The sequence below is a fragment of the Orycteropus afer genome, unplaced genomic scaffold (genome assembly GCF_000298275.1).
Source record: "Orycteropus afer afer isolate SDZICR_OR568_19922 unplaced genomic scaffold, OryAfe1.0 scaffold00338, whole genome shotgun sequence".
Lineage (NCBI taxonomy): Eukaryota > Metazoa > Chordata > Mammalia > Tubulidentata > Orycteropodidae > Orycteropus > Orycteropus afer.
This window is the reverse complement of record NW_006921925.1, coordinates 2,351,393-2,364,499: the sequence shown is the minus strand read 5'-3', so window position 1 is coordinate 2,364,499 and position 13,107 is coordinate 2,351,393. Positions and strand designations below refer to the sequence as shown.

Genomic DNA, 13,107 nt, shown 5'->3' with positions numbered 1-13,107 from the left:
CGTAGTGCCTAAGGCACTTGACTGCTAACCAGAAGGCTGGTGGTTCAAATCCACCAGCCACTCCTCGGAAGGAAGGTTGGGCAATCTACTTCCGTAGTGACACTGCCTTGGAAACCCAAGGAGGGGTCACTATGAGTTGGGTCCGACTCGACAGCACATAATAACAACAACAGCAATTTTATTAAGTTCCTATCATATACAATTTTAAGCAGATTTTTAATTATATATAATATCACAAAAATGAGATCATTTTAAACATTTTTTGTACTTTTTGTGTGTTATGTATTTGACTATGTAAATAAGCATCTTTCATTTCATTAAATATTTTCATGTGATATCACTTCAGTAACTTCACAGTGTTATATGTGTGGGTAGAGCACAGCAGGGTTGATAGCCCTTATACCATTGGACACACAGGTTGTTTCCAGCATTTTTGCTTTCATAAACAGTACTGTGAAGCAAGTCATGCAGCTCAGTCTTTTGCACAGATTCCTTGCTATCTCCTTAGGATAAATTCCTAGAAGTGGAATTTCAGGGTCAAATGGTCTACAAAATGTTATGTCTTTTGATAAAAGTGCCCTCCAGAAAAGATATACTAAATTACACCCATGATTGAGAGTGCTCATCTGTTCATTCACTGCTGCCAACACTCGGTCTGACTGACTGTAAAAATGCTTTTAGATTAGTATGTTTTTGTTCTTTTACTTGAAATATCTCTTCTAGAAAGTAACTGAGAAGAAAGAATGGAATAACACCTTACCATGTGAATGGCTCTGATTTCTATACTCGTTACATTAAAACTTTATGCCTACTTGTTTATGCTACGTGTTTATGCTTTTCACGTTTCTGTCTTATTTAGATTGTGCATCCAGCAATCCCCAGGTTTTATTTCAAACATCTCGTCATGCTGTGCCCAGTGAGCACCTACAGCTTCATCTTCCTCACCTCCCTTCAGGACACAAATCCAGTCACATTTAACTAGTTGCTATTGAGTCAGCTCTGGTTCCAGTGGCCCCATGTGTGTCAGAGTAGAACTGTGCTCATAATGGTTTTACTGAACCAAACTGAACCCACTGCCGTCAAGTCAGGTCTGACTCATAGCGACCCCTCCTTGGGTTTCCAAGGCGGTATCACTATGGAAGTAGATTGCCCAACCTTCCTTCTGGGGAGTGGCTGGTGAGTTTGAACCACCAGCCTTATGGTTAGCAGTCAGATGCCTTAGGCACTGCACCACCAGAGCACCCTCATAATGGTTTTAATGGCCGATTTGTCAGTAGATCCCTGGGCCTTCCTTCTGAGCACCTCTGTGTGAATTAGAACTTCCAGCCCTTCAGTCAGCAGTGGAGCATGCTGACCACTTACATCACCTAGGGACCCCAGGAAGAAGTCACTGTGCATCCAATTGCAGTTACGACAGAATCATTCAAAATGAAGACATGGTTTCCATATGCTTGAGTTTCAGTTAACACCATGTCATGCAAAATGAGACTGTCCACAGATGCATTTTTTTTCCAGGGCAGGAAGTAGGGATGGGTTGGGAGAGCTTTAAACACAAATCCTATTTTTTTTTCCTAGTTAATTTTTTTTATTCTTTTAAGTCATTTTAGGAGTTTCTTCCTCCTATATATTTATTTTAGAGATAATTGTCTATATCTGAACACTGAAAAATGTCATTGATTTGTGATATTTAAATTATTTCCACAATTGCAAGAGATATAACTGAAATAAAGAAGGAAAAAAATAACTATAATTGCCTAAATGACCTTTTACTTCTGGAATCTCTTTTCACTGACTATTGCATAAGGTAGCTGTACAATCCCTCTTACAAGACAGTGGACTAGGAACTGCAGGAAAAAGCATTCCTTGAGAGAAAGGATAGGAGCTTTTCATCACTGTATTCTTTGCATCTGACCCATAGTACTTGCTCAATAAATATCTGTTGGTTACATAACAGAAGGAGAATTATTCCAGATATCACTTTGAAATTTCGCTGATATTTTGCATTGTTGAAAACACAGCAATGCCAACTGCAAGTTAGTTGATTCAGGCAAGAGATTGAACACAAAATAATAATAATGAAAATAAAATATTCTCCAAATCAGCTCTCTACCTTCATCAGATTCTAAATTATGTACTGTATGTTATCTTTGACTTAACAAATTTTTATGTCTTTGTTATGCTTTATGCACAGTGATCTCATGAGATAAAGTGTGGGTCTCAATTTAAACATACGTAAGAAATACGACATAGGTTAAGGTCACTAATATGGTTTGTGGGCTTACTGGGTGGTTCAGTTATCATACTTGGCTACTAACCAAAAGGTCAGAGGTTTGAGTCCAGCAAAAGGCACCTCAGAAGAAAGGCCTGGCAATTTACTTTCATAAAATCAGCCTCTGAAGACCCTACAGAGCACAGTTCCACTCTGACGCACAGGAGGCCGCCATGAGTTAGCGCTAACTTGCTACTGTTCTCTGCTTTATTTTTTTAATGTGATTTGTGCTTCCCTGCCACAAACAGATGCTCTAAGCTTAGCTAATTTGAGGCTTTTACAGTGTCAGGCATATCCTGTTCCTTTTTCTGGAGAACTTCTCTTAAACCATTAGATTTTTTTTCCTGTACTTTTTATAATCAATCAAGCTCTAATGCTAAATATACTGAGAATTCACTTTGTACCAAGTATAAGAAAAAAGCCTGGGAAAGCATTCCCTATTCCTGCAGGAATTTATTGCTTAATCGAGAAATGAGACAACAAGCAGCTGCTCAGCGGAAGGAGGATGGGGTGATCTACTTTCCTAAAGATTTGTTGTTGTCATGTGCCGTCGAGTCGGACCCGACTCATAGTGACCCCTCCTTGGATTTCCAAGGCAGTATCACTATGGAAGTAGATTGCCCCATTCTCCTTCTGAGGAGTGGCTGGTAGGTTTGAACCACCAGCCTTCTGGTTAGCAGCCAAGTGCCTTTAGCCACTAGGCCTAAAGATTTTACTGCCTCAGAAATCCAGTGGGAGTCACTATGAGTCGGAATCAACTCCACGACAGTGAGTTTGGTTTGCTTTCTTAGCACATAAAGCAATGTTCACAATAGGAGGATAGCTGCTGAAGTGTGCAATCATACAGGGTAATCAATGAGTGAACATGTGTATAATCACACAGAGGTGAACTCAATGGAGTAGCTGCAGGAGGCTTGAAGAGCAAGCATCTTGGTTTGGCCTCCGAGTAAGCAGGTTGGAGGACAATGGGAATAAGGTTGGGGTGAAACTGGAAAACCAGTAAGGAAGGTTTGACTTGATGTGTGCAACAGCTGGAGGAAAGCTCCAAAGGTAAAGTGAGATGCGAGTGTATTTAAGGCCAGTTAACGGCTGCCTGGTCTGCAGGGTGAATTTGAGCACACGCGGTGTTGTTGGTTGCCGTCCAGTGGATTCTAACTCATAATGATCCCATACATGTCACAATAAAACTGCTCCTTAGGATTTTCAGTGACTGTGAACTTTCAGAAGCAAATTGTCAGGCCTTTCTTCCACGCCACTCCCGGGTAGGTGCAAACTACCAACCTTTCAGTTAGTATACAAGTGTTTAACTTTTTGTACCACCTAAACCCACTGCTGTTGAATTGATTCCAACTCAAAGCAACTCTGTAGGACAGAGTAGAACTGCCCCATTTCCAAGGATGTAAATCTTTACAGAAGCAGTCTGCCTCATCTTTCTCCTGCAGAGCGGCTGGTGTGTTCCAACTGCAGCCCTTCTAGTTAGCAACCAAGTGTTTTTAAGCACTTTGTCACTAGGGCTCCCTTCACTTATCTCATAAACTGTTTTAAAGTGTTTCCAAAAGTATTCCATTTTTATTGTTTAATGGATGGATTATGTTCTATTGATTTGTTCTGCCACAATTTCATAAACCCTAGGTTTTCAGGTTTGGAGCTATTATAAGAAATATTGCAATGACTGTTTCCTTGAATATATAGTTTTGCTTCTGTTGAAGTAAAAGTCTCACACAAGGACTTACAAGTAGAAACTTGTGAGCATCTTTTTGCCTCTTGTACACATTGCTCTATCTCTGTCTAAAAGGCTTGCGGTAATTTACAACTTGAAAGGACAAAAAGTAAGAGAAGCAATTCCCTACATAATCTCAGCAATACTCAATATTAGGTATTATGTCAATCTTTACTAAATGTCAATGTTAGCTCAAAGTCACTGCAATTTTTAAAAAGTTCCAGCAAAGATGAGCATTTTTTTCATGCATTTATTCCCTCACTGTGTTTTCCCTCGTGTAGAGCCTTTGCCCCTCATCTATTAAAGTCTTGACGTTTTCCCATCTCATTTCCTTTTCTCCTGTGTAATACCTATCTGTGTGTGAACTCAGAAAGGAAGAAACTAGACTTAAAAATTTTGCCTCTAGCTCTGTTTATTATTTGGGCTTCTTCCACCACCACCCTTTTTCAGAAAGACTTAAAAGAAACTACTGATGCCTTTGTTTATAAACCTCACCTTACTCTGAAATAATTGGTGTAGATCAAAGGAAGTGGAGGGATAAGTGCGGAGTGATCAGCTGATAAACATTTCTCTTTTCATTTACCCAACAGAGTAGCTTTCACATTAGAGAGATCACACACAAGGTCTATTTCCCCTGATAGACAGCCAACTCCATTTTGGTGGAAAGGTGGGAGGAGAAAGCCTTATCTTCAGAAGAGAACGGAAATCAATGGAAAGAGCTGTCTGTCTGCTCTAAGGAATGGAGTGGAGTATAGTGGGAAGGGAGGTGGAGAAAGGATATTTGTTTTTTCTTGAGTAGTTATAATTAAAGCCTTCCATACAATTGTTCAGTGAACCAGAAAAAGGTATTTGTGAAATTGTGGGTGTATTTTTAAGAACATCAGAAATGAGCTTTTCAGCAGTCACTGAAGAAAATCTTGCTCTCCTGCGCCACCTTGTGGGAAGTGAGCTATCCTGCAACTTGGAAACTTGGTTTTGTGATAAAATCACTTGTTACAGGTGTACCCTTGGAGATGGTGCAGATTCAGTTCCAGACCACAAGTAAATATCGCAATAAAGACAGTCACACGCATTTTGTGGGTTCACAGTGCATATAAAAGTTATGTTTATGTAATATACTGTAGTGATTACACACCGCTCTCTCAACTCCTCTCCTGAAGGAACAACAAATGATGTGAAGGATTATGTTGGCTATTGTATTTTTGTGTAGTAATCACTACTGTAGCTCTATTTACATATTCTAGAGTTGTTTATTAAACTGAGGTACTAGAGTGATTCTTAATGTTGTGTCATTAAACTAGTGTGTGGAATTTTTAGGGTCACTTATTCAAGCCACTAATCTTGGGCTTTAACTTTTTTTTTTTCCAGGTGGAAACAAGTTAACCAACCAACATTTTCGTCTGAATTGGGCATGGATCTCCTTTGAAAAAGAGTATTACCTGGTCAATGAGGACACCAAATTTCTAGATGTCGTTCTTAAACGTAGAGGTTACTTGGGAGAAACTTCATTTATAAGTAAGTTGAATTTTCATTTCTGTACCAAAATCTCCTTTTCTCAATTCTCATTTTCACAACTTTTCTATAGTGATTAAAATATCAAGTTCTATTAATTGTCAAGTTTTAAAGCTTAGGAAGATGTTGACATTTAAAGCTAAAGAAGCTTGCCAAAGGATTTGTGTCAGGATTAATGTGCTGTTGACTGTATGAGCCCTTGGTAAAAAGGCACTTCGTAACATAAGGCCTTGATGTTTCCATAAAAAACAAACCCAGTTGCCATCAAGTGGATTCTAACTCATGGTGACCCTGTGTGTGTCAAAGGAGAAATATAGGGTTTTCAGTGGCTGATGTTTCAGAAGTCCTGCTTCCAAGGGGTCTCTGTGGACACCAACTTCTGACATTTTGGTTAGCAGCCAAGTAGTCCCCACTTGCCCACTCAGGGCTTTATCATGCTTACCATGCTGTTGTTGCCAACAAGTCGGTTTTGACTCTTGGTGACCCCGAGTGTGCAGAATGAAACTGCTCCACAGGGTTTCCAGGCTGTGAGCTCTCAGAAGCGGATCAGCAGGCCTGTCTTCCAAGGTGCCTCTGGGTCGGTTTGAACTGCCAACCTCTTGTCCAGTTGTTGGACTCTTAACCATGTGCACTGCCCAGGGACTCCATACATAATAAAGGCAGAAAAAAGAGCATTGGAAATGCTTTAAACCTTCTACCTAGAAGTGACCCTACTCTGATATAAAATAATTTTACAAAATGTTAAGTAATCATTCATAAGTTAAAATGTATGTATATACATATAAAATGCCATTCCATCTTAGCAGACTTAGACAATTCTGGAATTTATCCTGATATAAAATAATTAACAAAATTGGAAATAATTATATAAGAAATCTGAGAAAAATGTTACTAAGTCTTAGAATAGGCTTGAACAATTCTGGAATTTATCCCATAACACAAAATTCTGCTGACACATCAGTGTAAAAAGTATGATAACTAAACAAAAAGTACTCAGTAACTTATTGAGCACTGCAGTGTAGTTGTGGCAATTGAATGCTCCAGTATGTCACTAAATTTCCAGGAACCCTGATGCACTAAATAAAAACATGTGTTGTGACTTGTCTTTGTAACAAAAATGTGCTAAATACTGACCACTGACTGTTTTCTGCTGCTTTACCTTTTTAAAATAAAACTGAGTCCAAAGCAAACTTGAATAAAACTTTTTCAGCTGCAATTCAAGTTCACATCCAATTTCATGTAGCCATAAAGCAGAAAAAAGTAGGTATACTGGTAATTTTAATCAGCAATATAATTGACAAAAATTTTACTGTACAGGGTAAAAAATGATAGCACCTCAAGCAATTGTAATATTTTTGGTCTCATGTTTGATAGCCATCTAGGCAGGGGGGTGAAATATAAGCTCACTGAGTGAGTTTATCAACTGAAGTAGGAATCTAAGAAAATGTTGGCAAAAAAAAAAGTTGACAATGATGTGTTGGTCTCCAAAATGATTATTTTTAAATTTATGGGCCTATGAAACTCAAATGCCTTTAACCAACATATATATCTCAGACACACACACACACACACACACACACCCTCATGTTTCTGCCACAACCCTCCTTGCCCCATGACCTCCCCTGACATGTTTGGATGTAGATGTTAAATATACCTTATTTTAAGAATATTTCATTGTTTTTTAACTTCAGAAGAGTGGTTTTCACAAGTTATGCCCCTGGGCAATCTCTTTCCTGCAGCCAGGATAACTCGCCCTCCTTTGTTTGCACGTGCCTCTGTGTAGGCTGTCATATACCTCTGTGCCTTACCTGCCATGGCATAAATGCTCAGATTGCTGTCTCACTAGGGGCCTGTGGAGTCCCTGGGTGGTGTCTAGGGTTAACATGCTCAGCTGCTAACTGAGAGGATGGAGGTTCAAGCCCCTCCCAGAGGTTCAGAGTCGATTTGACATGATGCAACTGGTGGTTCGGCTTATCCTGTCTTACTCTCAGTGAAAGGTTAGTAATAGCTGTGCTGCATGTCCTTGAAAGTGTGGTAAAGAAGTAGCAGGAAAACCATATCAGCAGACAGAGCTCCTTTACAACCTTTCAGGATGCTTTCATTACTTTGTGTTTTATGTGAATTTCTACTCTTAATGACTATGTTTAATTACTCAGTTTCAATTAACCCACAGATAGCATTAAGAAAGTTAGTACTGGCAAAATATTTTTTAAACTACGTTTTCCAATTTTCTTCTCCATTTTTTTAAGCAGAATTATAGGTGTCAATTAAGAGCTCTTTTTCCCTGAAGTTATTTTTCAATTTTATTTTTATTTTTCTTATAAATATGGAGGTCAGAACCAGCAAGTCTCCAAAGACTCTGGAGCTCTAGTTGGTTAGCCTCACCTGGTTACTAAGTAACCTGGGGTGACAGAAAGTTGGAAAGATGTGTGTGGCTCACAGCTGTCAATCATTAAAGACGGGAACAGAATTCATGCTAGGACCTGGAATGGAAGTCAGAAGAAAGCGAAGCATAGGCTTGTAGAAGTTCTACAATAAATGTTTCGTGTTACTGTTCCCTGACAACTTCCGCTTTCATTAGGGGAGTTTTAATATTAGATAGATTCCATTATGGCTAAAGACAGAATACTTGTTACCTTCAGGAGCACACTTAGAAAATGATGAATTGCATACAATTTGTATATACAGTTTATCCGAGATGACTATTCATTTTATAACCTTATGACAAGTTAATAAATTAAATAAGCATGAATTTCACAAAAGTTATTCTAATCTTAAAGATCTTTTCACTACACATTATTGAATATTTACTAAAGACAAGATACTTCATTAGGTCCTTTACCTATATTAGCTCTTTTATTCCTTACAACAACACTTATTCACTAAGTGAACTAATATTTTTTTGAGTGCTTCTTATGGGTCAGGCAGTTGTTAAGTAGTGGACTATGAAGTGATAATAATGACAGCTAATGTTTGTTGAGTTTGTATTATGTGCAAGACCTACTTCTAAACACCTACATCCGTCAACCCTATGAGAAGAGTGCATAGCCTCTTCTCATATATCCCCATTTTACAGATGAAGAAACAGAGGTTAAGTGTTGCAGTTGTTGTTATGTGCCGTGGAGTCAGACCCAACCCATAGCGACCCCTCCTTGGGTTTGCGAGGTGGTATCACTATGGAAGTAGATTGCCCAAGAAAGTTACACAGCTAGTAGGGGGTGGAGCTGAGATTTTACTGGCCAATGAACCTCATGCACAGCCTCCATCTGCCTGTCAGTGGAGGCTTGTGTGTTGCTATGATGGTGAACAGGTTTCTGTGGGCTTCCAAGCTAAGACAAGCTAGGAAGAAAGGACTAGCAATCTACTCCTGAAAATTAGCCAAGGAAAACGCAATGGATCACAATGGTCCAATCAGTAACCAGTCCTGGTGATGGCAGGACAAGGCAGCTTACTGTCCCATTGTGCATAACATCATCATGAGTCAAGGCTGACTGAACAGCTGCTAACAACAATAAAAATAAAATCTCCTAGTCATTTCTAATGCTGCTGGTCCCTGGAACAACTTTGAGTAACAAGGTAGACCAGTAATACATTCATGCTGGTCCATTATGAAAAAGAAATATTTATTTTTGACCCAAAGCAAATTTAGATTCCAAGTTTGTCTTATCTTACCTTGTAATAAAGATCGCATGCCCTTCTTAGATCTACCTCATGAACACTTCTCGAACAAGAACTGTATTAAAAAGATCAAGATAATGATCTTTTTCACAAAATAAGAAGTCTCTCCTCTTGGCTTGGTAGGTCAAAGACATTGTTCATAGATAGTAAATCTTGGACCTAGTGGACATTTTTTGTACTAGACTAATTCTTTTTGTAAAAAAAAAATAAAAAAAGAGGAAAGAAACTGAATTTTGAATATTCAAGAAAATACTGCATAAATGATGAGTGCAAAGCACAACAAAGCAGAAAGGTGGGCAGTAGCCGTGAGGGGCAGTCCTGAGGACATTTCTTTGCTGGCTGTGCCCCTGGGGGCAGCTCCATCACTGAGCAGCATGTGTTCTGGGAACCTCCGAGAGAATCATTCCTTTCATCATCATCTTGGCAGGGAATTGCGATGGATCCAAGAGGTGTTGACAGCCACTCTGTGAGCGCAGGAACCAGAGAGCTAACAGGAAGTCTGCAACATTCACCAAGTTATGCTTGTAATTTCTGGTTCTGTGCCCTTTTTTCACTTGCCATTAACTTAATTGCAGTTTACTTGCTACTAAAATTTAAAAAAAAAAAAGGCAATGTAATATTTGTATATCAGTTTTTTCTGAGATTCATTAGAAATATTTTTAATAAAATCTTTTTCATCTTTATTTGAAAATTAGACTATCAGTCAATGTTGTAACCAAATGAATACATAAGTAAGTCACTTTATCTTGTATCAGCACCCTGAGGACAGGGGGTTTTGCCTGTGTTGTTTGCTTACATAGCCCCAATAGTCATCTGGCACACGGTGAGCACTCAGTAAATACCTGTGGGTCAATGGATCTCTTTTGGTTCAGGTTAACTTCTAGCTTGAAGAACAAAGGAATTTTTACCAAAAAAAGATACCTTTTTTTTTTTTTTTTTGACTAAATGAGAAATGCTATTGAGCATGTACTTTTAGATTTTTTAAACTCTAATTGTCACTAGAGTTTATTTTTCCCCTTTTGAATCTGTCTTTCCTGCCAATTTCTTTGACAATATCAATGTTGTTTAAAGAAATATATTTGAAAATTATTTGCTATTAACTTGACTCACTGAGAATTCTGAGAGATTGGGGTTAAATATTTAAGGGTATACTTCTGTAGTGATACTGCCTCGGAAACCCGAGGAGGGGTCACTATGAGTCAGGTCCAACTCGACAGCACATAACAACAGCAACAGTCTTAGTATAGCTGCAATTTTATAATAGTTTTCCCTTACATTGAATTTGTTGGCTTTTACTCACTGTCTTTTGTATAATATATTCTATAGTTTGAGTACTTGGCACAGTAATAGCAAAGATCCCTGTGCAACATATGGAAGCAAAGATACTCTAACCTTCCCAGTAACTGAAACTGACCTTGAGTGAACCATCAGTATCAGCCAAACATACTGTTGATAATGACCATACATATTAGGCTTCCAATTCTGTTCAAATGGTTTCATGGAATTCTGGACTGTTCCACAAAGAAAAATCTGGCAGTGACCATGTTGACAAACGCGGAATTATATTCTCTTAAACAATGTTAGGGAGTATTATAGCTTTTGGTTATTGTTGGCCGTTTATAACTTATCAAAGAATTCTTTGACTCAAAGAGCCTGTTACTGGTCTGAGGTTCCCAGAACACATGCTGCTCACTGACAGGACTGGCCCCAGGGACGTGGCTAGTAAAGGAATTTGCTTAGGTCTGCCTATCACAGCTACTGCTCACCTTTTTTTTCTTGCTTTGCATTCATCAATAATGCATTATTTCAACAGATATTATTCCAGTGAATTATTCCAATGGATATTCCATTGGAAGTTTTAAAAAAAGGAAAAGAATCAATCTATTACAAGGAATGTCCACTAGGTCCAACTAGTCATTCTTACTTCGTGATAATCAAGTCATCCAATGTAAAAATGTTATAATTGCAAATTCCAATTGGTGCTGCTAAAAATATCCATAATTTTTCTGATGGATTTTTCCTTATCTTTTTATAATATGCAGCAACATATGCAAAAGTAAATGGGAAAAGTTTTAAGATTATGTGAATTTCTAAGAATAAGAATTTTGTGAAAAGATGGGGCAATCTACTTCCGTAGTGATACTGCCTCAGAAACCCAAGGAGGGATGGCTATGAGTCGGGTCTGACTTGACAACACATAACAACAACAACAACAATTATACATTTACACAATCTTATTTTACAGGAAGTTCTCACACAAGTTTATCAGTACCAGTTGCCTTTGAGTCAATTGTAACTCATGGTGATGCCATGTGTTTCAGAGGAAAACTATTTTTCCAAAGGAGATTGCCAGGTCTTTCTTCTGAGGCACCTCTGGGTGGAATTGAAACTCTAACCTCTTGGTTAGCAGCTGAGCATGTTAACTATTTGCACAACCACCCCCCCAGCGACTCCTAACTAATTGGGATAATATTAGAACAGAAGAATGAACAATCAGTACCTACAGCTGAGCAATTTCAGCACTTTCTTCATGGGATCTGTGCTCAGTTATTCATTTCAGGGAATCAAAAAAGGATCTATTCTTCCCTGCAGGGTAAACAACAACAAAAATTAAAAAGTAGCTGTGGAGTTGATTCCACCTCATGGTGACCTCACAAGTTTCAGAGCAGAACAGTTTCCTGGGGTTTTCTTTGCTATAAACCTTACAGAAGGAGATCACCAAGACTTTCTTCTTTGGTGCTTCTGAGAAAGGTTGAACTGCCCACCCTTAGATTGGCAGTTGAGTGGAAACCATTTGCACTACCCAGCGACTTTTCTCTGCAGGATGCAATGACACCAAAGTTTCATGGCAAGGAAAGTCTTTATAATCCAATTGGAATCGAAACTTTTAAAATGATGTTATTTTTTTCTGCGTAGGTATTGGCACAAGAGATGGGACGGCAAAAAAAGACAAAGACTTCAAGGGCAAAGCTCAGAAACAAGTGCAGTTCAACCCGGGCCAGAGCAGGGCCACGTGGAGAGTGCGGGTGGTGAGTGACGGCGAGCACGAGCAATCGGAGACCTTCCAGGTGGTGCTCTCGGAGCCGGTGCTGGCGGTGCTGGAATTCCCCTCAGTGACCACGGTGGAGATCATTGACCCTGGAGACGGTAGGAACTATCTTCGGCTTCTGTATGTTGCTGTTGGGGTTTTATGACAAATGCCTTCTAAAATAATTTTTTAACTCAATATTTGGACTTTCTATGAAGAAAAAAAATAATAATAGTAACCAACCCATTATCCTTGATCTCTTCTGACTCATGGAGACTCCACATAATCAAGTAGTACTGTGCTGCTAGAATTTTCTTGACTGTGATCTTTATGGAAGCAGATAGCCAGGTCTTTCTTCCAAAGAACCACTGGGTAGGTTCAGACTGCCAAGCTTCAGGTAAGCCACGTTGTTAATTCAATTCTGACTCATAGCAACCCTATAGGACAGAGTAGAGCTGCCCCATAAGTGTTTCCAAGGCTGTCTTTACGGAAGCAGACTGTCACATCTTTCTCTCACAGAGTGGCTGGTGGGTTCCAATAGCCGACCTTTTGGTTAGTGTTCAGTGCTTTAACCACTGCACCACCAGGGCTCCTTTCTCACTTTTAGGTAAGCCTTCCTCATGAGCAGTTCACTATTCCCAGCTATGCTGATAGGAGGGAACCCAAAAATTAATTAAGGAAAGTTGTATTTTTTTCAAGTAAATGATCCCCATGTTGGGTTATCAATATATTCTTTTTCTTATTATAATTTCCTATTTCAGAACCAATACTGTTAAATGTCATTTTTCTTATGAATTAATTTGTTTCTTTGTTGTTGTTGTTGTTTGCCGTCGAGTCGGCCCCGACTCATAGCGACCCCTCCTTGGGTTTCCGAGGCAGTATCACTACGGAAGTAGGATT

General features: G+C 39.0%; 1 protein-coding gene across 1 annotated transcript in view; it reads left to right on the top strand.

The window, feature by feature from the left end:
• Positions 1 to 13,107, top strand: part of FREM2 (FRAS1 related extracellular matrix 2) — a 357,328-nt gene that overhangs the window by 154,160 nt on the left and 190,061 nt on the right. The window contains exons 3-4 of the mRNA XM_007952448.1: positions 5,358 to 5,504; positions 12,096 to 12,326. Of these exons, the coding sequence (XP_007950639.1) occupies positions 5,358 to 5,504; positions 12,096 to 12,326 (378 nt within the window). The remainder of the gene's footprint in view (positions 1 to 5,357; positions 5,505 to 12,095; positions 12,327 to 13,107) is intronic.